Source organism: Somniosus microcephalus, chromosome 12, assembly GCF_052327205.1.
Source record: "Somniosus microcephalus isolate GS21.2 chromosome 12, FLI_Smic_1.0, whole genome shotgun sequence".
Classification (NCBI taxonomy): domain Eukaryota; kingdom Metazoa; phylum Chordata; class Chondrichthyes; order Squaliformes; family Somniosidae; genus Somniosus; species Somniosus microcephalus.
The window spans coordinates 220,927,532-220,953,006 of record NC_140998.1 but is presented as its reverse complement, the minus strand read 5'-3'; the positions used below and the strand labels follow the sequence as shown (position 1 = coordinate 220,953,006).

The 25,475-nt window shown below is 52.8% G+C and overlaps 1 protein-coding gene across 3 annotated transcripts; it reads left to right on the top strand.

Annotated features, from left to right (window-relative positions):
* LOC147110157 (uroplakin-1a-like) lies at positions 1–24,880 on the top strand. 3 transcript variants are annotated; one of them, XM_086004093.1, is made up of 8 exons: positions 2–106; positions 3,222–3,320; positions 7,242–7,442; positions 8,053–8,127; positions 9,544–9,654; positions 19,230–19,406; positions 21,394–21,477; positions 23,541–24,880. In XM_086004093.1, exons 2-8 carry the CDS (start codon positions 3,255–3,257, stop codon positions 23,583–23,585), a joined length of 759 nt encoding a protein of 252 aa, XP_085860219.1. In that variant the 5' UTR covers positions 2–106; positions 3,222–3,254; the 3' UTR covers positions 23,586–24,880. The 3 variants fall into 3 exon arrangements, with proteins under 3 accessions (XP_085860217.1, XP_085860219.1, XP_085860218.1); XM_086004091.1 differs by lacking the exons at positions 19,230–19,406; positions 21,394–21,477; positions 23,541–24,880 and adding exons at positions 15,400–15,562; positions 15,722–16,709 and having other exon boundaries at positions 1–106; XM_086004092.1 differs by lacking the exons at positions 2–106; positions 19,230–19,406; positions 21,394–21,477; positions 23,541–24,880 and adding exons at positions 1,794–1,877; positions 15,400–15,562; positions 15,722–16,712.
* The last annotated feature ends 595 nt before the right edge of the window (positions 24,881–25,475 follow it).

The following is a 25,475-nucleotide window of genomic DNA, read 5'->3' as shown; positions in this document are numbered from 1 at the left end:
GGAAACAGGTTAAACAGGTCTGTGATCCCGGTGAGTCTGTGTCGGTATTTAGGGGAGTTCCTCTGTTCCTTGAAGCAGTATCAGGTGTGGACAAGCCGGTGCAGAGGTGAGAGCGGGCTGGGTCATTGGGTTCGGGTTCCTGGGGAGATTGTGGGGGGTCTGGGTCCTGGAGTCTAGGGCAGGGTCCTGGAAGATTGTGGGGGTCTTGGGTCCTGGGTCTGGAGAGATTGTGGGGGTCTTGGGTCTAGGGTCTAGGGCAGGGTCCTGGGTCTGGAGAGATTTTGGGGGTCTGGGTCCTAGGGTCCTGGGTCTGGGGAGATTGTGGGGGTCTGGGGCAGGGTCCTGGGTCTGGGGAGATTGTGGGGGTCTGGGGTAGGGTCCTGGGTCTGGGGAGATTGTGGGGGTCCTGGGTTCTGGGTCCTGGGGTCTAGGGTAGGGTCCTGGGTCTGGGGAGATTGTGGGGGCTTTGGGGTCTGGGTTCTGGGTCCTGGGGTTTAGGGTAGGGTCCTGGGTCTGGGGAGATTGTGGGGGCTTTGGGGTCTGGGTTCTGGGTCCTGGGGTTTAGGGTAGGGTCTTGGGGTCTGGAGCAGTGTCCTGGGTCTGGGGAGATTGTGGGGGTCTTGGGTCTGGGTCCTGGAGTCTAGGGTAGGGTCTTGGGGTCTGGAGCAGTGTCCTGGGTCTGGGGAGATTGTGGGGGTCTTGGGTCTGGGTCCTGGAGTCTAGGGCAGGGTCCTGGGGTCTGAGTATCTCGGGACACTGGCCGGGTCTAGCAGAGTCTCTCTTTAATTAACCTGTCTGGGGGTGAGCTCAGTGCCGGGGGTGAGAGTTAATCCGACAGCTCCGTCTCGCCATGATTTTTATATCTAAATGTGAAAGGTCTGGGCTGGAAGTTGAACTGTGGTGTTTCTGCGAGTTTAACTCTGGTTTCCGTGAAGTTGGGTGTTCTCTCCACCGAGAGACGGTGTTATCCGCGGGCAGAGCTCGCACTGTAACCTGCTGATGCTGTCTGCATTTTAATATGGTCAGACTGTCCTGAGCTCATTTCTCTCTGTCTCTCGTGTGTCTGTCTGTGTCTGTGTCTCTCTTTCTCTGTCTCCTTTTCTGTGTGTCTGCCTGTGTCTCTCTTTCTCTGTCTCTCTCCTGTGTGTGTGTGTGTGTCTCTCTCTGTCTGTCTGTGTCTCTCTCTGTCTGCCTGTGTCTCTCTTTCTCTGTCTCTCTCCTGTGTGTGTGTGTGTGTGTGTGTGTGTGTGTGTCTCTCTGTCTGTCTGTGTCTCTCTCTGTCTGCCTGTGTCTCTTTCTCTGTCTCCTTTCTCTCTGTCTCTCTCTGTCTGTGTGTGTGTCTCCCTCTCTGTTGATTAATTCTGCTGCTGACGTTCCTAGCCCATTCTGCCTGCTGCTTTCTGAGGCGAGACATTGCGCTGGGATCTGAAACATTTGAGATTTTTAATTCGTGTGAAAACGTATTTAATTTCTTTGTCCTTCAATGCAGTTCGAGTGAAAAGTTGTAAAACCTTTTTTTGTTTTAATGCTGAATCTCAAAGTGGAATCTTTGTAATGAGTGAGTGACCGAGCTGGAAAATAATCCAAATATTGGGGTGGGGAGGTTTCTGTGTCCCTAACCGTTCCCCCCTCTGATCTCCTGGAGGCCTGATGGTTTGTGTCTCTTCTTTGGAATCTGGTTGTGGAGGAATGTGGTTTGGTGTATTGTCGGGGTGTGGTTCACTGAATTCACCTGGGTGTGTGAGCAGACCCCACCCGCACAGAGAGAATCAGAGAGTGGTTACAGCACAGAAGGAGGCCATTCGGCCCGTCGAGCCAGTGCCAGCTCTCAGCTAGTCCCACTCCCCCGCGTAGCCCTGCAAACTTTTTTACTTCAGGTACTTATTTGAAGGATAAAGTTGAATCTGCCTCCTCCCCCTTTCAGGCAGCGCATTTCAGATCTTAACCACTCGCTGCGTTTTTAAAAAAAAAAAAAAAAGTTTTTCCTCATGTCGCCTCTGGTTCTTTTGCCAATCACCTTAAATCTGTGTCCTCTGGTTCTCGACCCCTCTGCCAATGGGAACAGTTTCTCTCTACTCTGTCCAGACCCCTCGTGATTTTGGACACCTGGATCAAATCTCCCCCCGACCTTCTCTGCTCTAAGGAGAACAACCCCAGCTTCTCCAGTCTCTCCACATCACTGAAGTCCCTCATCCCCTGGGACCATTCTGGTCAATCTCCCCTTAACCTTCTCTGCTCTAAGGAGAACAACCCCAGCTTCTCCAGTCTCTCCTCATCACTGAAGTCCCTCATCCCCTGGGACCATTCTGGTCAATCTCCCCTTAACCTTCTCTGCTCTAAGGAGAACAACCCCAGCTTCTCCAGTCTCTCCTCATCACTGAAGTCCCTCATCCCCTGGGACCATTCTGGTCAATCTCCCCTTAACCTTCTCTGCTCTAAGGAGAACAACCCCAGCTTCTCCAGTCTCTCCACGTGACTGAAGTCCCTCATCCCTGGGACCATTCTAGTAAATCTTTTCTGCAGCCTCTCTAAGACCTTCACATCCTTCCTAAAGTGCGTGGGGCCCAGAAACATAGAAGATAGGAGCAGGCCATTCGGCCCCTCGAGCCTGCTCCGCCATTCAATGCAATCATGGCTGATCATCCAAATTCAGTACCCTGTCCCTGCCTTCTCTCCATATCTCTTGATCCCTTTAGTCTTAAGAAATATATCCAACTGGTTCTTGAATATATTTAATGAATTGGCCTCTACTGCCTTCTGTGGTAGAGAATTCCACAGGTTCACCACTCTCTGGGTGAAGAAATTCCTCCTCATCTCTGTCCTAAATGGCCTACCCCTTATCCTTAGACTGTGACCCCTGGTTCTGGACTCCCCCGCCATCGGGAACATCCTTCCTGCATCTAGTCTGTCTAGTCCTGTTAGAATTTTATAAGTTTCAATGAATTGGAGACAATTGAGGCTGAACCAGTGTTTTATACAGGCTCATCATAACTTCCTTGCTTTTGTACTCTGAGATTCCAATAATTTAAAAACTCATTAATGAAACTGTTCAAAGGGGAAGAAGATGTTTTGTTCATCGCCCCCTGGGTGTTGTTGGCAGCATCGATTTAATCAGGAGATTAATCTTCAATTCCTGGTGACTCCAGGGCAGCACCACAGGGTTGGTGGCCCAAGTTTGGTCGTGGACTGTTACTCTATCTCCTTGTCTGATCTCCTTGTAGTGCAACACTCGCCTGGAAGATTGAAGTGGAAACATGGGAGAACTGAATGCCTCGCCAGCGCTCAAGGCCATACTGATCTTCGGAAAAGTAGTCCTCATGGTAAGTAGCATCGCCAAGGCAAAGGGGACACTCGTACCCCAGTGAGAGTCAGTGTGTGTGGAACCCGTACCCCAGTGAGAGTCAGTGTGTGTGGAACCCGCACCCCAGTGAGAGTCAGTGTGTGTGGGACCCGTACCCCAGTGAGAGTCAGTGTGTGTGTGGAACCCGTACCCCAGTGAGAGTCAGTGTGTGTGGAACCCGTACCCCAGTGAGAGTCAGTGTGTGTGGGACCCGTACCCCAGTGAGAGTCAGTGTGTGTGGAACCCGTACCCCAGTGAGAGTCAGTGTGTGTGGAACCCGTACCCCAGTGAGAGTCAGTGTGTGTGGAACCCGTACCCCAGTGAGAGTCAGTGTGTGTGGGACCCGTACCCCAGTGAGAGTCAGTGTGTGTGGAACCCGTACCCCAGTGAGAGTCAGTGTGTGTGGAACCCGTACCCCAGTGAGAGTCAGTGTGTGTGGAACCTGTACCCCAGCGAGTGTTAGGCGAGGAGATCATAAAAAATCATAGAAAGTTACGTCACAGAAGGAGGCCATTTGGCCCATCGTGCCCCTGCCGGCCGACAAAGAACGATCCAGCCTAATCCCACTTTCCAGCTCTTGGTCCGTAGCCCTGTAGGTTACGGCACTTCAAGGGCATATCCAAGTACTTTTTAAATGTGATGAGGGTTTCTGCCTCGACCACCCTTTCAGGCAGTGAGTTCCAGACCCCCACCACCCTCTGGGTGAAAAAGGTTCTCCTCCACTCCCCTCTAATCCTCCGACCAATTACTTTAAATCTCTGCCCCCTGGTTATTGACCTCTCTGCTAAGGGAAATCGGTCCTTCCTATCCACTCTATCTGGGACGCTCATCATTTTATATACCTCCAATAAATCTCCCCTCCGCCTCCTTCGTTCCAAAGAAAACAACCCCAGCCTCTCCAATCTTTCCTCATCGCTGAAATACCCGGCCCAGGCAACGTTCTGGTAAACCTCCTCTGCACCCCCTCTAGTGCAAGGGACGGTCAAGGGCTGTTTCCCCAAGTACATTGTGTACAGACCTGAAGGAAATAAACAACCTTCTCACCAACCCCCCCCCCCCCCCCCACACAGTCACTGACCTAGTCGACAGACGGGAGATGGCTGCGAGCCTCAGTGGAGTGGGGGGGGGGGCGAGCGAGCAAACAGGTTGCTCCATCTGCCTCCGAGCTGGAACAGGAATGTGGTTGAACTGTGAGGAATCTCCCCTAACCGGTTCTCTGAGCTGCTCCGACTCTGTCCTGCGAATGCTCGGTGCTGAATTGTTGTCTTAATGTCTCTGGTTGGGATCGGCCCTCTTCGGGTTGGGAGGGGTGAGTGATAACATCGCAAACACGCCAAAGGTAGTGGAAATCTGGAACTCCCTACCCCCCAAAAAAGCTAGGGTGGGGGGAGGGGGTCAAATGACAATTTCAATTTTTTTTTTATTGCTTAAGGGTTATGGAACCAAGGCGGGTAGATGGGGTTAGGATACAGATCGGCTGTGATCTGATGGATTGGTGGAACAGGCTTGAGGGGCCGTTTCAAAGTATTTATTCAATTCCCTTTTGAAAGTTATGATGTGGAGATGCCGGTGTTGGACTGGGGTGGACAAATGTAAGAAGTTACACAACACCGGGTTATAGTCCAACAGCTTTATTTGAAATCACAAGCTTTCGGAGCGCTGCTCCTTCGTCAGGTGAAGTGGAGAGATGCATAAAGACACCGCTTATATAGTCAGAGAACACTGCCAGATGATTACAGGTAATCTTTCTAACTGCCCTTTATCACACTTCGGCAGAGAGATAATCACAGCAATCAAAGGTGTGAATGGTGTCCAAACAGGTCAGTCAGGAAAACTTTTGAAAGTTACTATTGAATCTGCTTCCACCGCCCTTTCAGGCAGCACATTCCAGATCACCACAACTCGCTGCGAAAAAACATTCTCCTCATCTCCCCTCTGGTTCTTTTACCGATTATCTTCAATCTGTGTCCTCTGGTTACCGACCCTCCTGCCACTGGAAACAGTTTCTTATTTACTCCATCAAAACCCCTCGTGATTCTGAACGCCTCTATTAAATCTCCTCTCAACCTTCTCTGCTCTAAGGAGAACAACTCCAGTCTCTCCACATCACTGAAGTCCCTCATTCCTGGGACCATTCTGGTCAATCTCCCCTTAACCTTCTCTGCTCTAAGATCTCCTTACCTAAGGAAGGATATACTTGCCTTGGAGGCGGTGCAATGAAGGTTCACTAGATTGATTCCTGGGATGAGAGGGCTGTCCTATGAGGAGAGATTGTGTAGAATGGGCCGATACACTCTGGAGTTTAGAAGAATGAGAGGTGATCTCATTGAAACATACAAGATTCTGAGGGGGATTGACAGGGTAGATGCTGAGAGGCTGTTTCCCCCTGGCTGGGGAGTCTAGAACCGGGGGTCACAGTCTCAGGATAAGGGCTCGGCCATTGAGGACTGAGATGAGGAGGAATTTCTTCACTCGGAGGGCGGTGAACCTGTGGAATTCTCTCCCCCAGAGGGCTGTGGAGGCTCAGTCGTTGAGTATATTCAAGGCTGAGATCGAGAGATTTTTGGACTCTGGGGGAGTCGAGGGATATGGGGATCGGGCGGGAAAGTGGAGTTGAGGTCGAAGATCAGCCATGATCTGATTGAATGGCGGAGCAGGCTCGAGGGGCCGAATGGCCGACTCCTGCTCCTGATTCTTATGTTTTTGAGAAGAACAACCCCTGCTTCTCCACATAACTGAAGTCCCTCAGCCCTGGCACCATTCCCGTACATCTCCCCTTGATAGGCTCTGCTCCTAGGAGAGCAATCCCAGATGTCGGAAGGGAGCGTTGGTGTGGGGAAACTGATGGGACTTGCGGTCTTTCCCTTTGCCGAGGCTTTGTGTGGGGCAATTGAGAGTCTGGGCCAGTCCAGTGCTGGTCTCGGTGTTTCTTGTAAGCATGCAGGTGCAGCAGGCGGTTAAGAAGGCAAATGGTATGTTGGCCTTCGTAGCGAGAGGATTCGAGTACAGGAACAAGGATGTCTTGCTGAAGTTGTACAGGGCCTTGGTGAGGCCACACCTTGAGTATTGTGTGCAGTTTTGGTCACCTTATCTGAGGAAGGATGTTCTTGCCATGGAGGGAGTGCAGCGAAGATTCACCACTGATACCTGGGATGGCAGGAATGACGTATGAGGAGAGATTGGGTCGATTGGGCTTATATTCGCTGGAGTTTAGAAGAATGAGAGGGGATCTCATTGAAACTTATAAAATTCTAACAGGACTAGACAGACTAGATGCAGGAAGGATGTTCCCGATGGCAGGGGAGTCCAGAACCAGGGGTCACAGTCTAAAGATAAGAGGTAAGCCATTTAGGACAGAGATGAGGAGGAATTTCTTCACCCAGAGAGTGGTGAACCTCTGGAATTCTCTACCACAGAAGGCAGTAGAGGCCAATTCATTAAATATATTCAAGAAGTTAGATATATTTCTTAAGGCTAAAGGGATCAAGGGATATGGGGAGAAAGCAGGGACAGGGTACTGAATTTGGATATAATAGCAAAATACTGCGGATGCTGGAAATCTGAAATAACAACAGAAAATGCTGGAAATACTCAGGCCAGGCAGCATCTGTGGAGAGAGAAACAGTTAACGTTTCAGGTCTGGGACCCTTCATCAGAACTGGTTCTGATGAAGGGTCCCAGACCTGAAACGTTAACTCTGTTTATCTCTCCACGGATGCTGCCTGGCCTGAGTATTTCCAGCATTTTCTGTTACTGAATTTGGATGATCAGCCATGATCTCATTGAATGGCGGAGCAGGCTCAAGCGGCCAAATAGCCTACTCCTGCTCCTATCTTCTATGTTCCCGTGCTGACGGTCCAGTGTGTGGTGTAACGGTCTGTCTCCCTCCCTCCACCCCCAGCTCGCTGGCATCGCGCTGTTCGCGGAGACTATCTGGGTGGTGACTGATCAATTCCAGGTGTACCCGGTTTTGGGGGCTTCGGGGAAGGACGACGTGTTTGCCGGGGCTTGGATCGCAGTCTTTGTCGGCTTCGCCTTCTTCTGCCTCTCCGTCTTCGGCATTATCGCCGTGCTGAGCGAGACCAGGACTGTGGTCATCACCGTGAGTACCGGGGAGGGATGGGGCACAGGGAGGGGCATGGGGGGAGGGGCACGGGGAGTGGGGCACGTGCTGAACGAGAGTCTGATTGTGGTCATCACCGTGAATACCCGGTGAGGCGAGAAGGGGGGGGTGGGAGGGACACGGGGCGATAGGGGGAGCAGGGACGGGCACGGGGTGGAGGGGGTGTACTTGAGTGGGTGCTACAGAGCAGGGTGAGTAAGGGGGATGGGCGGGGGGCCATGAGGATGGGGCAGGGCCACAGGGAGGGGTGGGAGAGAGGGTCCCAAGGTTTGCTGAAGAACTGGACCGTGGTTGAAACCAGCTCTGACTGAGCCAGTGGGGTGGGGGGAAAGTCCCAGGCCCCATTCCTGGCCTGCATGGAGCGGAGACTAATCTGAGGTTGGGGGGGGCCCTCAGTTGCCCTCCGTGCCCCTGGGTCAAGGGCCATGCTCCAGTTCCAGAGAGGAAAGGGGTGGGCCTTGGGTCTGATGCCCTCCGGTTCAATATCCGTCTGAGTGGCGCTGGACAGAGAGGTGCGTGGGTGAGGTACGGGTGGGCAGTGAGTACTGCGGACTGTCTCATTGTGTCTCCTTCCTTCCTTCCCGGGCAGTACCTGGTGCTGATGCTAGTTGTCTACATCTTCGAATGTGCCTCCTGTATCACATCCATCACGCACCGAGACTATGTAAGTACAGGGCGATCCCACAGCCCTCTGGGCAGGGGGGTGGGGGGGGTGAATGGGACTGCGGGTTCCAGCTTTGGGGGGGTGTAGGAAAGCAGTGAGAGGTTGTCTAAGGATTGTGGAGCCAATTCACTTGAGTCCTCGGGGCTTGTCCGCGATCAACCTGCGCTGAAGGCACAGTTACTCCCTTTCCCGAGTCACTGCCTCACCCGGTGTGGTACTGAGCCCCACACACAGAGCAGCAAGATCCCAGACTCCGTCCCCAGCCTGTATTGAGCTACCAGAGTGGGGTGGGAAGATGGGCGACTAGGAACCTTTAGTTTATTATCTGAACAGCAATAGATTGGGAGAAGGGGAAGTGCAATGAGACCTCGGTGTCCTTGTGCACCAGTCGCTGAAGGTAAGCATGCAAGTGCAGCAGGCGGTTAAGAAGGCAAAAGGTATGTTGGCCTTCGTAGCAAGAGGGTTTGAGTACAGGAACAAGGATGTCTTGCTGCAGTTGTACAGGGCCTTGGTGCGACCACACCTGGAGTATTGTGTGCAGTTTTGGTCGCCTTATCTGAGGAAGGATGTTCTTGCCATGGAAGGAGTTCAGTGAAGATTCACCAGGCTGATACCTGGGATGGCAGGAATGATGTATGAGGAGAGATTGGGTCGATTGGGCTTGTACTCGCTGGAGTTTAGAAGAATGAGAGGGGATCTCATTGAAACTTATAAAATTCTGACAGGACTGGACAGACTAGATGCAGGAAGAATGTTCCCGATGGCGGGGGAGTCCAGAACCAGGGGTCACAGTCTAAGGATAAGGGGTAAGACATTTAGGACAGATGAGGAGGAATTTCTTCACCCAGAGAGTGGTGAACCTGTGGAATTCTCTACCACAGAAGGCAGTTGAGGCCAATTCATTAAATATATTCAAGCAGGAGTTGGATATATTTCTTAAGGCTAAAGGGATCAAGGTGTATGGGGAGAAGGCAGGGACAGGGTACTGAATTTGGATGATCAGCCATGATCTCATTAAATGGCGGAACAGGCTCGAGGGGCCGAATGGCCGACTCCTGCTCCTATCTTCTATGTTTCTAGTGGCCCTGGCTGGGGGTGGGGGAAATCAGCCTGTGCTCCTGATCCCTGCTGCAAAGTATGTGCGGGTGGACCCTCGAGGCACCATCCATGGTTGAATGTCCTCCCTCAGCTCGCCGGGGGGGGGGGCAAGGATAGGAGAGAGTCTCATGCAACAAGTTCTGTGTTAAAGCTCGTCACGCCCAATGACGTACTCTTTGAAGTGTGGTCACCGTTGTATCTAAGAGTTTGGGATGGGTGCAGATGTGGGGAGGGTTGGGGTCCTGACTCCTGACGTGGTAGGAAGCCCAGTTGGGTTCATGTGGGACTTCCATCTCTCTAAATCCTTCCGTCTTTCAGCTCACCTCCAATCCCAAATTCGTGAAGAAGCAAATGCTCCAGTTCTACGGGGACACCTCTTCCAATCAAGGTCGCGATCTCACCATGATGTGGAACCACGTCATGCCAAAGGTAAGGGATTGACTGACGCTGCGGGCCCGTACTCCATGTTCAGCGTGCCGCGGTTTGACAATTGACAGTGTTCCTCATTTAAAGCCCCTTCGGTTCCTGACGCGATGGGCTGAACGGCCTCCTTCTGTGACGTCTGTTTTAATGCATTGACCACTAGGAACGTTTTTGAGGTCAAGAGGCTGGTGGAGTAAACTAGGATAACAGGTGACCTACAATGAGGACATGAGTGACGAGCTGGCGATCACAAATGGTCCAAATCACAGTTAACATGCCGGTATATCGAGCAATTAGGAAGGCAAATAGCATGTTGGCCTTTATTGCAAAGGGATTGGAGTACAGGAAACTTTTTTTTATCCGGGACCGGCGTGGTGCCGGTTGATCAAAAAGTCCGGATTAGAGGTATACTTGCCGAGGTATGAGAGCCCCGTACACGGCCACAAGTGCAGGAGCCCCGGTTACACGGCCACAGATCCAGGAACGGACAATAATATATAGTAAAACTTACCTGAATCTACTCCTGAATTTTGCCGGTTGTGAGATTTTTGGATATTTAGGTGCCGGTTAAGAGACTTTCCTGTGCAAGAGTAAGGAAGCCTTGCTACAATTGTACAGGGCCTTGGTGAGACCACACCTGGAGTACTGCGCACAGTTTTGGTCTCCTTATCTAAGGAAGAATATGCTCGCCTTGGAGGCGGTGCAACAAAGGTTCACCGGGACTGGTTCCTGGGATACGTAGGTTGTTTTGAGGAGACTGGGTTTGTATTCCCTAGGTTAGAGAGATTAGAAGAATCAGAGGTGATCTCATTGAAACATACAAAAATCTTACAGGGCTTGACAGGGTAGATGCTGAGAGGCTGTTTCCCCCTGGCTGGGGAGTCTAGAACCAGGGGTCACAGTCTCCGGATAAGGGGTCGGCCATTGAGGACTGATGAGGAGGAATTTCTTCACTCGGAGGGCGGTGAATCTTTGGGATTCTCTGCCCCAGAGGGCTGTGGATGCTGAGTCGTTGAGTATATTCAAGGCTGAGACCGAGAGATTTTTGGACTTTAGGGGATATGGGGATCGGGCGGGAAAGTGGAGTTGAGGTCCAAGATCAGCCATGATCTTATTGAATGGCGGAGCAGGCTCGAGGGGCCGAATGGCCGACTCCTCCTATTTCTTGTGTTAATTTGACCAGCTTGAGGATTATGTAGATGATCGAAGTCATGGTTTGGGACTGCAGCCTTCTATTCTAAACCCTCCCCATCAAATTCGGAAGGATGTACGTGCTCTGAAACAAACCAAACCATCAAATCAATCCCATAATAACCCTCGAGTCTTTTACACAGGAACAGGAGGAGCCCATTCAGCCCCTCGAGCCTGTTACACAGGAACAGGAGGAGGCCCATTCAGCCCCTCGAGCCTGTTACACAGGAACAGGAGGAGGCCCATTCAGCCCCTCGAGCCTGTTACACAGAAACAGGAGGAGGCCCATTCAGCCCTCTCGAGCCTGTTACACAGGAACAGGAGGAGGCCCATTCAGCCCCTCGAGCCTGTTACACAGGAACAGGAGGAGGCCCATTCAGCCCCTCGAGCCTGTTACACAGGAACAGGAGGAGGCCCATTCAGCCCCTCGAGCCTGTTACACAGAAACAGGAGGAGGCCCATTCAGCCCCTCGAGCCTGTTACACAGGAACAGGAGGAGGCCCATTCAGCCCCTCGAGCCTGTTACACAGGAACAGGAGGAGGCCCATTCAGCCCCTCGAGCCTGTTGCACAGGAACAGGAGGAAAGCAGTGACTGGATCGGACAAAGTCAACATGGATTTGCAAAAGGTAAATCGTGCTTGACTAATCTACTGGAATTTTTTGAGGATGTAACTGGTAAAATAGATAAGGGAGAACCAGTAGATGTGGTGTATTTGGACTTTCAGAAGGCTTTCGATAAGGTCCCACATAAGAGATTAGCGTGCAAAATTAAGGCACATGGGATTGGGGGCAAGGTATTGACTTGGATAGAGAACTAGTTGGCGGACAGAAAGCAAAGAGTTGGAATAAACGGGTCGTTTTCCGAGTGGCAGGCAGTGACTGGTGGGGTACCGCAAGGATCGGTCCTAGGACCCCAGCTGTTCACAATATATATTAATGATCTGGACGAGGGAATTGGATGTAATATCTCCACATTTGCAGACGACACAAAGCTGGGTGGGAGGGTAAGCTGTGAGGAGGATGTCGTGAAACTCCAGTACGATTTGGACAGGTTGGGTGATTGGGCAGGAACATGGCAAATGCACTATAATGTGGATAAATGTGAGGTTATCCACTTTGGTGGCAAAAACAGGAAGGCAGATTATTATTTGAATGGCAATAGATTGGGAGAAGGGGAAGTGCAAAGAGACCTGGGTGTTCTTGTGCACCAGTCGCTGAAGGTAAGCATGCAGGTGCAGCAGGCGGTTAAGAAGGCAAATGGTATGTTGGCCTTCATAGCGAGAGGGTTCGAGTACAAGAACAAGGATGTCTTGCTGCAGTTGTACAGGGCCTTGGTGAGACCACACCTTGGGTATTGTGTGCAGTTTTGGTCGCCTTACCTGAGGAAGGACTGCCATGGAAGGAGTGCAGCGAAGATTCACCAGACTGATACCTAGGATGGCAGGAATGATGCATGAGGAGAGATTGTGTCAATTGGGCTTATACTCACTGGAGTTTAGAAGATTGAGAGGGGATCTCATCGAAACCTATAAAATTCTGTCAGGCCTGGACAGACTAGATGCAGGAAGGATGTTCCCGATGGTCGGGGAGTCCAGAACCAGGGGTCACAGTCTAAGGATAAGGGGTAAGCCATTTAGGACTGAAATGAGGAGGAATTTCTTCACCCAGAGAGTAGTGAACCTGTGGAATTCTCTACCACAGAGGGCGGTGGAGGCCAGTTCATTAAATATATTCAAGAAAGAGTTGGATATATTTCTTAAGGCTAAAGGGATATGGGGAGAAAGCCGGGACAGGGTACTGAATTTGGATGATCATTGAATGGCGGAGCAGGCTCGAAGGGCCGAATGGCCTACTCCTCCTATCTTCTATGTTTCTGAGGCCCATTCAGCCCCTCGAGCCTGTTACACAGGAACAGGAGGAGGCCCATTCAGCCCCTCCAGCCTGTTCTGCCATCCAATTAGATCATGGCTGATCTTAATCTTCTCCGTTAATACACTTGTCTAACAAATCAGTCGCTGTATTGAAATTTCCAATTGACCCGCGGCCTCAACAGCTTTTTGGGGGAGAATGTTCCAGATTCCCACCCCCCTTTGTGTGAAGAAGTGCTTCCTGACATCACCCCTGAACGGCCTGGCTCTAATTTTAAGGTTCTGCCCCCTTGTTCTGGGCTTCCCCCCCCCCCCCCCCCACCAGAGGAAATAGTTTCTCTCTCTCTACCTTATTGAATCCTCTAATCAGCTCAAACACCTCGATTAGATCACCCCTTAATCTTCTAAACTCCAGGGAATACAAGCCCAGTCTGTGCGACCTGTCATTCCACATTATTATTTCAATGGAAAACTCTGGCGCTATTCCCGGAGCAGTAAATGGGTTCACTCCAAATAGCAAACCTCAACTGATGTTTGGGTCTGACCAGTGCTGGGGTCAGGAATCTCCCTATTTCTCCAGTGTTTTGGGGAGGATGGGAGTTATACCTGTGCTACTTGACTAGCCCTAGTTTTGGGTTGGATGGTTAAGACGAGATGTTCCGTCAAATCCCAATTGGCAAAGAGGAACGTGTTGGTCTATCTGAACCTTGAGATTGAGAGCGCACAAGGTTCAGAGATTCACCGCCCTCAGTGAAGAAATTCCTCCCATCTCTGTTCTAAATGGCCGACCCCTTATCCTGAGACTGTGACCCCTGGTTCTAGACTCCAGCCAGGGGGAAACAGCCTCTCAGCATCTACCCCGTCAATCCCCCTCAGAATCTTGTATGTTTCAATGAGATCACCTCTCATTCTTCTAAACTCCAGAGAGTATCGGCCCAATCTACACAATCTCTCCTCATAGAACAACCCTCTCATCCCAGGAATCAATCTAGTGAACCTTTGTTGCACCGCCTCTAAGACAAGTATATCCTTCCTCAGGTAAGGAGATCTTAGAGCAGAGAAGGTTAAGGGGAGATTGACCAGAATGGTCCCAGGGATGAGGGACTTCAGTGATGTGGAGAGACTGGAGAAGCTGGGGTTGTTCTCCTTAGAGCAGAGAAGGTTGAGAGGAGATTTAATAGAGGTGTTCAAAATCATGAGTGGTTTTGATGGAGTAAATAAGAAGAAACTGTTTCCAGTGGCAGGAGGGTCGGTAACCAGAGGACACAGAGTGAAGATAATCGGTAAAAGAACCAGAGGGGGAGATGAGGAGAATTGTTTTTCCCGCAGCGAGTTGTGGTGATCTGGAACGCGCTGCCTGAAAGGGCGGTGGAAGCAGATTCAATAGTAACTTTCAAAAGGGGAATTGGAGAAATACTTGAAGGGGAAAAATTCACAGGGCTGTGGGGAAAGAGCAGGGGGGAGTGGGACTAATTGGAGAGCTCGTTCAAAGAGCCGGCACAGGCACGATGGGCCGAATGGCGGCCTCCTGTGCGGTGTGATTCGATGATATCCAACACCTGGAAATTACGACAGTCTCTGTGTCTCTCTCTCTCTCTCTCTCTCTCTCTTTCCCCCCCCTCCAAACAAACTGCAATTGCTTCCTGTGTCTCTCCAGTGGACACAGAGGTGAGGAAGGGGATGGAGAGCTAATTGTTGGTCATGAGGGCATAGAAGGAGGCCATTCGGCCCATCAAGTCCGTGCCAGCCCTCTGCAGAGCAATCAGTCAGCCTCATTCCCCCGCTCTATCCCCGTAGCCCTGCAAGTTTATTTCACTCAAACATCGAGGCCTAGAAATTCAGTCAGGGCGCTAAAGTCGGGCGTTCGCTAAAGTTAGCACCCGCCGGAAAGTGTAGGCCACATCGCCGAAATTCAGTAGAGTTGGCCAAGAGTTTGGCCGAGCGCTGAAACTGGCGTTGCACTGCTATCTTCAGGCGCTAAGCCGGCGATGCGGCCTGATAACGCCGGGCGCAGCGCAGGTGCGGTCATGTTTTGATTGACAGCAGACACCCTGACGCCGGCCAGCTCTTAAAGGGGGAAGAGTCGACTTTGACTGCTGCCACGCCCTGCATAGTGGAGCCCTGCAGCTAGGCCTCAACAGTGCTGGTGGGCCAAAATAGCGCCTGGAGCCATGGAGAAGGCCCGTGAACGAGCGCAGCGCTTCTCAGAGCATGCTCTGAGGGTGCTGATTAATGGTGTCGAAAACAAGAGAGATCTTGTGCCCGGACAGTGGCAAGAAGGCTCCCAGGAGCCAGTACAGGAAAACCTGGAGGAAAATCGCCCGCAGGGTGTCATCCACCAGCGATGTCCCCAGGAGTGCGGACCAATGCCGCAAGAAGTACAACGACCTCACTCGGATGGTGAAGGTGAGTACCCTTTCCAGTGTCCTCCTCATCCTTGCATGTGAACCTCACATTATGGGCAAAGGGACCTCAAAGGACTAATGGGCAGCCCTCCTCCCGCAGCTATGGCACTGGCATGATCATCAATAGCACTTTCTGCACTTAACACACTGGCCAAGCTATTCGACCATGGGAGGCAGTGCACACAGCAACAGGGCACCACACTGGCCAAGCTATTCGACCATGGGAGGCAGTGCGCACAGCAACAGGGCACCACACTGTACTTAGAGGCCGTCCTTTCTCTTGCAGGCCAAGCTGGCGTGGAATTTGAGGAGCCAGTCTGACACTGGTGGAGGCCGTCCCGAGTACCAGGCGCTCAGTGAGCTGGAGGAGAGCGTGGCTCGACTCATGCGTGCCCAGGTGACTGGCCCTGTTGCGATCGGAGATGTGGACCCTGTACTGGGACCCACTGGTAAGGACATGACCGGTTGGACCTCTGTCGTTGCCCTTGCACTTCAGATCTACATCCTTTCGCACTGACCGACAAATGCGCATAATGTCACCACTCGGGCCTCCCTCGCTGACGCCCTGTCCTCACTCTAAAGCTACTCTTGTGCCTTCCTGCTTTCAGCTGGTGAGGAGGAGGTGGTCCCTGAAGCTCAGAGTGCCAGGCCCTTGGAGGAGGACGACGAGGACCAGGAGGAAGGCGGCACATCGGGGGAACCCTCATCCGCGCCAGGGGATGGCAATGGAGGGGAGACGTCTGGCCTGCAGGAGAGCCAGGGGGAGGTGTTGCAGGGGAGGGCAGATCCTGGGCTCGAGGCACACGGGAAGGGTCGGCCAGCTCGGCGGCCTTCTCCCCAGAAGGAGAGTCCGCCCTCCAGTCCGGAGACGGTCCTCGCCCAGGAGGTGCGCCTCCTCGATGAGATGTCGGCGGCGTCTGAGCGGCGCCACCAGGAGTTCATGGGGGTTGTGCAACAGATGCCTCAGGCCATTGAGTCCCTGGCTCATAGTGTGGTCGCTTTCGGGGAATCACTGGCCAGGGGGGTCGAACAACTCGCGGCAGCCCAGGGCGAGATGAGTGGTGCCGTCCAGACACTGGCAGAGCTGATGCGGGCACATACCAGGGCAGTTCGGGCACTCACTTCTGCCACACTTGCTGTGGCGCGGAAGCATCGCCAGGGCACCCACCGCCCTGCTGCAGCGCAGCGGTCTGGCCTCCACCAGGTTGCTGCACTGCCAGCCTGGCCGAGTGCCAGTGTCTCTGGCAAGCAGCGCGCGCCTGCCATCAGCCAGCTCGCCCCCATTGGTGCAGCCGACACTGCCACTCCCCCAGCCAAGGTGCGACGAGCTGCTGCTGAGACTGATGCTGGCCGACCCCCAAGGGCATCTGCCGACACACATTGTGGCCCTCGTGAGCCTTTCCCCCCCCCCCCCCCCCCAGCCTTGCCACACCCGCAGGGCCCAGGTTGAGGCGGAGCAGCAGGTCGGGCAGGGGCCGGAGAAGCCTGTCTAAGGACTCGCCCTCTCGGCACACCCATTAGAGTGTGGTGATAGCGGTTTTTTTTATATTGGGGGCTTGTGTTCTGGGGGGGGATTATTTTGGTAAGGCCGAGGATCAAGGCATTTTTTGTTTTTATGGGGGTGTTTGTGTTGTGGAGGGGGGGGCTTATTTTTGTAAGGCCGATGATGAAGGCCATTTGGATGGGCAAGTTTTGTTAGTCCTCCCCAGGTTTTGGGAGTGACAGATGTTTTTGACTGTTTTTTGGGGGTCTTGTCTGTTTTTCTGTTTCATGTGGGAAGGGCCCTGAGTTTGTGAAATAAAGCTTTTTATTTATTCAGCATGTCCACGTCTCAGGTTTCAAGTGGTTGTTGCGTTAACCGGCTGAGGGCTTGCGGTGCAGCTGCCTTCAGGTGCGTTCATTGCCACAGCCCATTCCCTGACAGGGGGGCCTAGAAGTGTCGATCAATAAGCCCCCGGCGGACGGCCCTTGGACCTTGTGGCTCCCTCCTGGGCTGGTACTCCTCCTCCTCCTCATGGTCCTCCTGCTCGTCCTCCTGAGGTGGTGGTGCCTGAGTCCTGCGGATAGCCAGGTTGTGCAGCATGCAGCACACGACGACGAACTGGGAGACTCTATCCGGCGAATACTGTAGAGATCCGCCGGAATGATCCAGGCAGCGGAACCATTGCTTGAGGACGCCTATCGTTTGCTCTATGATGTTCCTTGTGGCTTGATGGCTTTTGTTGTATGCCTCCTCCGCTGGGGTCCTGGGCGCGCGGAGCGGGGTCATGAGCCATGTACACAAAGGGTAGCCCTTGTCCCCGATAAGCCATCCCCTTGGTGGAGGCTGTGCCTCGAACATGTCAGCCACAGTAGTCTGGCGCAGGATAAATGCATCGTGGCTGCTTCCTGGGAAGCGGGCATTGACAGCTAGGATGCGCTGCCTGTGGTCACACACCAGCTGTACATTTAGGGAATGGTAGCCCTTCCGGTTGCGGTAATCCTCGGCATTGTGGATAGGTGCCCGCATAGCCACATGCGTGCAGTCAATGGCACCCTGCACCATGGGGAAGCGCGCGATCCTGGCAAATCCGACTGCACGCTGCTCCTGCCTCTGTCGGGTCATGGGGAAGGAGATGAATTGGTGTCTCCTCGCGAAAAGTGCATCGGTGACCTGCCGGATGCAGCGATGCGCGGCGAACTGGGAGATGTTCGCTATGTCCCCAGCAGCGGCTTGGAAGGAGCCACTTGCATAAAAGTTCAGAGCCACCGTGACCTTCACTTCCACCGAGAGAGACGTCCTGCACATCAGCTGTGGACGCAGATCTCTGTGAAGCAGCTGGCAGATCTCTGCAACCACCTCCCTTCTGAAGCGCAGCCTCTTTAACACAATGTGCCGCAGTCATGGTGAGATAGGACACCTGCTGCCGGTATTGCCTGAGTGGGTAAGGCCTACGTTGCCGACGCCTGATGGCCCCTCTGCGTCTAGGCATGGCTGGCCCTCTCACACAGCGTCTGCGAGCCCTTCGCACATAATGCTGCAACTGAGGGTTGGACCCCCGTACAGCCCCCATAATAAAGTTGAAAACCGTGAAATCAAATGTCAAAGCACTGGCCAGAAGCCAAAAATACCTCTATGTTGTCCCAAATCAGTAAGCTCTGTTCCTTGGTCTCTGTCCAGAAATCCAAAGCAGTAAAGTCATTGCAGCAAAATGGCTGGGCTTTATAGGTCAGTGTAAGTGCCCTTTAATTAGCGCTCCCCGAGGCCCACAGGGCCTCTGTTGCGTTCCACTTCACAGTTCTTAGCAGCGCCATGCCCACATTGGGCGGGCGCCACTGAATTTCCGGTTTGGGGCGCACAAACAGCGTTGCACGACGAGATGACGTCATAAGCTGCGCGCGCAGCTGAGCGGGCGCAAACACTTTGCGCCGGCGCTAAATGTCAACTGAATTTGGGTGTTGGCACAGATCGGTCTGCGCCCGGGCGCTAAGTGCCTAGCGCTGGAAATATACCCCTCATGGCATTACCGGCTGGCGCAACCAACTGAATTTCTAGGCCCGAGTGTCTCCGCTTCCACCACTTCCGTCGGCAGCGAGTTCTGGGTCCTCGCCACTCGCTACGTTTATTTAAATTAAAAAAAAAAATTAAAAAATTAAAAAAAAGTTTTCCTCGCTTTTCCCCCCCCCCCCCCCCCTCCCTCGTATCTCTTGCCCAAAACCTTAAATCTGTGTCCCCCCTAGTCCTTGTACCATCAACTAGTGGGAACAGCCTTTCCCCGTCTAGCCTATCCAAACCCGTCATAATCTTGTACACCTCGATCAAATCACCCCGCAACCTCCTTTGCTCCAATGAAAACAAATCCAGCTTCTCCAACCTGTCCTTGTAGCTAAGATCCCCCATCCCCAGAACCATTCTGGTAAATCTCCTCTGCACCCTCTCAAGGGCCTTCACATCCTTCCTAAAGTGTGGTGAGCAGCACTGGACACAATACTCCAGTTGTGGCCCAACCAGCGCTTTTATAAAGGTTCCGCATAACTTCTCTACTTTTGTACCTCTATTTATGAAGCCCCTTGTGTTGTGTCCTAATGTTCGGGTTTTCTTTTTTTTTTCCCCCCCCCCCCCCCAAACCTCCCCAGGAACAATGCTGTGGATCGACGGGGCCCGCTGACTGGGTCCAGTATACCTCTTTCTTCAGGACCATGTACAACGAGACCTATGCCCCTTGGCCATTTCAGTGCTGCAAGAGGGATGCCAACTCTCAGATCAACCAGGTGGCCTGTGCTGTTGGACACAAAGACTTCCTATATCAAAAGGTGAGTCTGTGTCAGGACGTGGTCCTTCAGGGACGTGAATCTCGTGCCCCCCCCCCTCTTTCCCCCCCCCCCACCCCCATTGTCTGGGGGGGGGGGTCTACCCACCCCGCTCTGTCGCTGCAAACTCTTTGCCCCTCTTGACATTGGAGCTCCCTCACCATCTTGCTGCTTCTCCACATCAATGACCCTTCGCTCTTCACAATTCCATTCGACATTCTGTTCCTGTCCCTCTGATCTCACACCCTCCAGACCGTCCCACACCCTTCACTGGAGGACAAAGTCCAATCCTTTTGAACAAGTCACACCTTTTCCCTCTACCAGGAATGACGTATGAGGAGAGATTGGGTCGATTGGGCTTATACTCGCTGGAGTTTAGAAGAATAAGAGGGGATCTCATTGAAACTTATAAAATTCTAACAGGACTAGACAGACTAGATGCAGGAAGGATGTTCCCGACGGTGGGGGAGTCCAGAACCAGGGGTCACAGTCTAAGGATAAGGGGTAAGCCATTTAGGACAGATGAGAAGGAATTTCTTCACCCAGAGAGTGGTGAACCTGTGGAATTCTCTACCACAGAGGGCGGTGGAGGCCAATTCATTAAATATATTCAAGAAGGAGTTGGATATATTTCGCCTAAAGGGATCAAGGGATATGGGGAGAAGGCAGGGACAGGGTACCTAATTTGGATGATCAGCCATGATCTCATTGAATGGCGGAGCAGGCTCGAGGGGCCAAATGGCCGACTCCTGCTCCTATCTTCTATGTTTACCTCAGTTCTTCACCTGCTGATCTTGGGTCTTGCGATCCACCTCCTCTCCCACTCTCCTTTCTTCCCCCCCCCCCCCCCCCCATTCCATCAGTTGCCCCAAGATGTTTGGTTTCCTCAGCCGGGATTCTGCGGATTGATTGGGTTCAGTAACCCATCCTTGTGCCAAACCCGGAGCCTCTCCATGGGAGAGAATCCATCGTCTCGTGTTGCCGGTGGTCATAAACTGTATCTACTACGTTCGTGCTCCTTTCTCATCCAGCGTAGTTAGATCTCCACGTGCTTTTTCTGTTACCGCCAGACTCTGACTATTCCAACACTCTCTCCTGACCAGCCTCCCTCCTTCTGCCCTCTAAACATCAGCTCATCTAAAACTCTGCTGCTAATCTCTCCGAGTCCGGTTCACCCATCACCCCCCCCCCCCCCCCCTCCCTGTCGCTCGCTGACCCACATTGGCTCCCGGTCCAGCAATGCCTCGATTTAAGATTCTCATTTTCAAACCTGCCCATGGCCTCCTCTCCACTCCCTATCTCTGTAACCTCCTCCAGCCCCTGCAACACTCCCTATATCTGTAACCTCCTCCAGCCCCTGCAACACTCCCTATCTCTGTAACCTCCTCCAGCCCCTGCAACACTCCCTATCTCTGTAACCTCCTCCAGCCCCTGCAACACTCCCTATCTCTGTAACCTCCTCCAGCCCCTGCAACACTCCCTATCTCTGTAACCTCCTCCAGCCCCTGCAACCCTCCCTATCTCTGTAACCTCCTCCAGCCCCTGCAACCCTCCCTATCTCTGTAACCTCCTCCAGCCCCTGCAACCCTCCCTATCTCTGTAACCTCCTCCAGCCCCTGCAACCCTCCCTATCTCTGTAACCTCCTCCAGCCCATCTACAACCCTCCCAGATCTCTGCGCTCCTCCAATTCTGACCTCTTGCGCATTTCCCCCCCCCCCCACCCAGATTTCTATCGCTCCACCATTGGCAGCCATGCCTTTAGGCGCCTGGGCCCCGAGCTCTGGAATTCCTTCCCTAAACCCCTCCAACTCCTTTTTAAGACCCTCCTTAAAACCGACCTCTTTGACCAAGCTTTTGGTCACCTGCCCTAATATCTCCTTATGTGGCTCGGTGTCAACTTTTGTGATGGTCACTCCTGTGAAGCGCCCTGGGGTGTTTTAAGATGTTAAAGGCACTGTGTAAATACAAGTTCTTGTTGTCTCCATCCAGGGTTGCTTTGACTATTTCAGCACGGCCATCAACAGTTACGCTTGGGGTGTTGCTTGGTTTGGTTTTGCCATTCTCATGTGGACGGTACGTACCTGGACTTGTTAGTGATATGAGTTCCTCCTCTTGGTGTTCTGGTTTTTTTTGGCAGTGTTCAGGAGACACATCTGATGCCTGGGTGTAGAGGGCTAACCCAGACTAGAAAGACCACCCTTTTTTCTCCTGTGTGGCATTGCTAGACAGCACTTGGTGTCGTCGCCCCTAGAAAACCTTTGCGAGGGACGGGATTCCCTCCCCCTTACCCAGAGGACATCCCCCTGGTTTGATATCCCTTAGCTGGGGGGTTTCAAGCCCAAATCTTTGACTGTTTCCCCCAATATGGGGATAGATTCACCCATGTACCTCTGCTCTTGTGGTGGGAGATGGGTGAGGAACAGTCTTCGAGGTGTCCTCTCTCCAACTTGGCGTTTTTATAACCCTTCTCCCTGAGGCGTTGCCTCTTCAAGGCTCCATTGGATGCATTTGCCCCTCGATCCCTCTTAGCCCAGTGACCTGGCCGCAAAGCTGAAACTGATTGATTGATGAGGCTTTTGCCCAGGATCCACCCACCCACCCTTTCCAGAAGAGGGGTCACTGGTGCGTCATGGGGAGCGCGAAACCCTGACCTTCTCCCACTCGAGCCTGGCGGCACTCCCAGCCTGTCTGCAGGTCACTTGCACCCCAATTTTAAGCTTGGAATGATGTAGAAGATGTCACTTCACACTTGACCTGATCTCTTCCGCCAATGGGTTGAAAGGAGGCGACTAGGGCAGTTTTTTTTTAATATTCGTTTATGGAATGTGGGCATCACTGACAAGGCCCAGCATTTATTGCCCATCCCTAGTTGCCCCTTGAGAAGGTGGTGGTGAGCCGCCTTCTTGAACCGCTGCAGTCCGTGTGGTGAAGGTGCTCCCACAGTGCTGTTAGGGAGGGAGTTCCAGGATTTTGACCCAGCGACGATGAAGGAACGGCCGATATATTTCCAAGTCAGGATGGTGTGTGACTTGGAGGTGGTGGTGTTCCCATGCGCCTGCTGCCCTTGTCCTTCTAGGTGGAAGAGGTCGCGGGTTTGGGAGTTACTGCCGAAGAAGCCTTAGTGAGTTGCTGCAGTGCATCTTGTAGATGGTGCACACTGCAGCCACGGTGCGCCGGTGGTGGAGGGAGTGAATGTTTAAGGTGGTGGATGGGGTGTCGATCAAGCGGGCTGCTTTATCCTGGATGGTGTCGAGCTTCCTGAGTGTTGTTGGAGCTGCACTCATCCAGGCAAGTGGAGAGTATTCCATCACACTCCTGACTTGTGCCTTGTAGATGGTGGAAAGGCTTTGGGGAGTCAGGAGGTGAGACACTCACCGCAGAATACCCAGCCTCTGACCTGCTCTTGTTGTCACAGTATTTATGTGGCTGGTCCAGTTAAGTTTCTGGTCAATGGTGATCCCCAGGATGTTGATGGTGGGGGATTTGGCGATTTGAATGTCAAGGGGCGGTGGTTGGATTGGGTGGATGCGGGGAGGATGTTCCCGATGGGTGAAACTAGAACTAGGGGGCATAGTCTTAGAATAAGGGGCTGCTCTTTCAAAACTGAGATGAGGAGGAACTACTTCACTCAGAGGGTGGTAGGTCCATGGAATATGCTGCCCCAAAAAGCTGTAGAAGCTACATCATTACATAAATTTAAAACAGAAATAGACAGTTTCCTAGAAGTAAAGGGTTATGGGGAACAGGCAGGAATTTGGACATGAGTCTAGGTTCGGATCGGTCATGGCCCTGTAGGTAGCGGAGCGGGCCCAGGGGCCGTGTAGCCTGATCCTGCTCCTATTTCGTGTGTCTAATTATGTTAGATTCAGGAGATGGTTCTGTGATAGTAGATTGGCGGTTAGGATCAGATCAGCCATGATCTTATTGAATGGCGGAGCAGGCTCGAGGGGCCGATTGGCCTACTCCTGCTCCTAGTTCTTATGTTATGGACTCGCTTGTTGGAGCTAGCCTGACACTTAAGTGGCAGGTAACATTCGCACCACACATCAGGTGAAGTGAGACTTTGTCTACGGACTAATGTGGATTTGGTGAGGTGACACTGGAGTAACTCTTTGCTATTTCTCTTCCCCGTCTAGTTCGTGCTTCTGATTCTGACCATGTATTATCTCACTATCCTCTAAAGAATCGTGCATGGGAGGAGTACTGACCATGTGAGGTGTGTACATACAAGGACGGTGATGTCTCCACTCTACCTACTCCACGTTAATGAAATGTTTGTTTATGTGCAACTCTGACACACTCTTAATCCAGCAACGATCTCCATCGCCCCTTTTTCCATCCCTCCCTGACCCTTCTCCTCCCCCCCCCCCCCCCCCCCCCCCCCACCACTCCAGGTGAAACCACCCCACCCGGAGCGCTATCCTTAGTTATACGATAAACTAATCGACCTGGCGCGCCATTCTGTCCACCTGCAAGGGTCTGAGCTACAAAACCGAGTTTATATCTAAAGAACTCATCTTCCCCCTCAGTCCTCCTGTTTGTGTCAGACCCTCCGACTGAGAGCTCGGCGGATAACCAACCTCCAACCGCTGAATGTTGGCTGGGTTTCTCCCCCACTCCCAAGTCCACGGCGAGCCCGGTGAAACTGGATTCTGGAATCGCTCGGACTCCAGTCCCTGGCCTCGTTCCTGAAGAATCTCCTGGCTGACTTGTGTGTTGCTGACGCGATCTCGCAGCATGTGGATAACCACCTTCATAGGCTTGAAGACGACCATCTGCCAAGTTGTCTCGCAGTAGATGGGAGCGGGCGAGCGTCTCTGGTCCGCTGGCAGCTACAGGAAGTTGGGGGATATCCCTCCTTTCTGGACTTTCATTGGGATGGCCTTCCCAATGCATGGGGGACTGGAAAAGCCAGATTTTTCTCCTTCCCACCACCACTCCTCCGACTACTCCTGAACTTTCAATGAACCTGTTTCTGTTGCTCTGACCTCCCTATCCCTCGCCAAGTGTTGGGTCTGCAAGACGATGTGGAACTTGCCTCCACACGCTTGGCGATTTGAGTAATCTCGTTGGTTAGACGTGAGCGGATTTTGCAGCCTCCGAGCGATTGGATCCCGGCACTCTGCACTGACTTCCAGATCCGCGACTCCTGAACGGAGCTGAGTTAGCTCCAGACCTTGGGCCACTGGGACCGATGTGGTTGGATAGCAACACTGAGCTGTGAAGTTGGATTTTTAAAAAAATGTAAACTTGGCTATTTTGGAGCGGTTTTAAATGGTGAATAATTGTACAGTGACTGCGGGGTATGAAGGGTCTTTGGGAACAGGGTGAAGAGTGTCGGCTTCTAGTTTTGACTCGACGAATACCCCCACTTTGTGTATCAATGATTTTTGAAACTGTTTGCTTGTTCAGCTCATGTATCGCAGTTAAACACTTGTGCATATTTTATATACACTATTAAACGTTTCCACAATGATTGATTGTTTCAAGTGTCTGATTGGGTTAAGCAGGAGTCACTCTGAGCTGGATCTCTGGCCTTAGTGAGTCACAAGGTCGTGGGTTCGAGTCAGAGAATCCAGGCTGACACTCCAGTGCAGTACTGAGAGAGCGCCGCACTGTCGGAGGGGCAGTACTGAAGGAGCACCGCATTGTCGGAGGGGCGGCAGAGAGGGGGCGCCGCACTGTCGGAGGGGCGGCACTGAGGGGGTGCCGCACTGTCGGAGGGGCGGCACTGAGGGGGTGCCGCACTGTCGGAGGGGCGGCACTGAGGGGGCGCCGCACTGTCGGAGGGGCGGCACTGAGGGAGCGCCGCACTGTCGGAGGGGCGGCACTGAGGGAGCGCCGCACTGTCGGAGGGGCGGCACTGAGGGAGCGCCGCACTGTCGGAGGGGCGGTACTGAGAGAGCGCGCTGCACTGTCGGAGGGGCGGCACTGAGGGAGCGCCGCACTGTCGGAGGGGCGGTACTGAGAGAGCGCGCTGCACTGTCGGAGGGGCAGTACTGAGGGAACGCCGCACTCTCAGGTGCCATCTTTCGGATGAGACGTTAAACCGAGGCTCCGTCTGCCCTCAA

Excerpts from the sequence above, each read along its gene's own strand:
- LOC147110157 (XM_086004092.1), top strand. The coding sequence starts at position 3,255 with ATGGGAGAACTGAATGCCTCGCCAGCGCTCAAGGCCATACTGATCTTC. Across the intron at positions 8,128-9,543 it reads CCATCACGCACCGAGACTAT|CTCACCTCCAATCCCAAATT; the intron begins GTAAGTACAGGG and ends TCCGTCTTTCAG. Across the intron at positions 9,655-15,399 it reads GGAACCACGTCATGCCAAAG|GCCAAGCTGGCGTGGAATTT; the intron begins GTAAGGGATTGA and ends TTTCTCTTGCAG.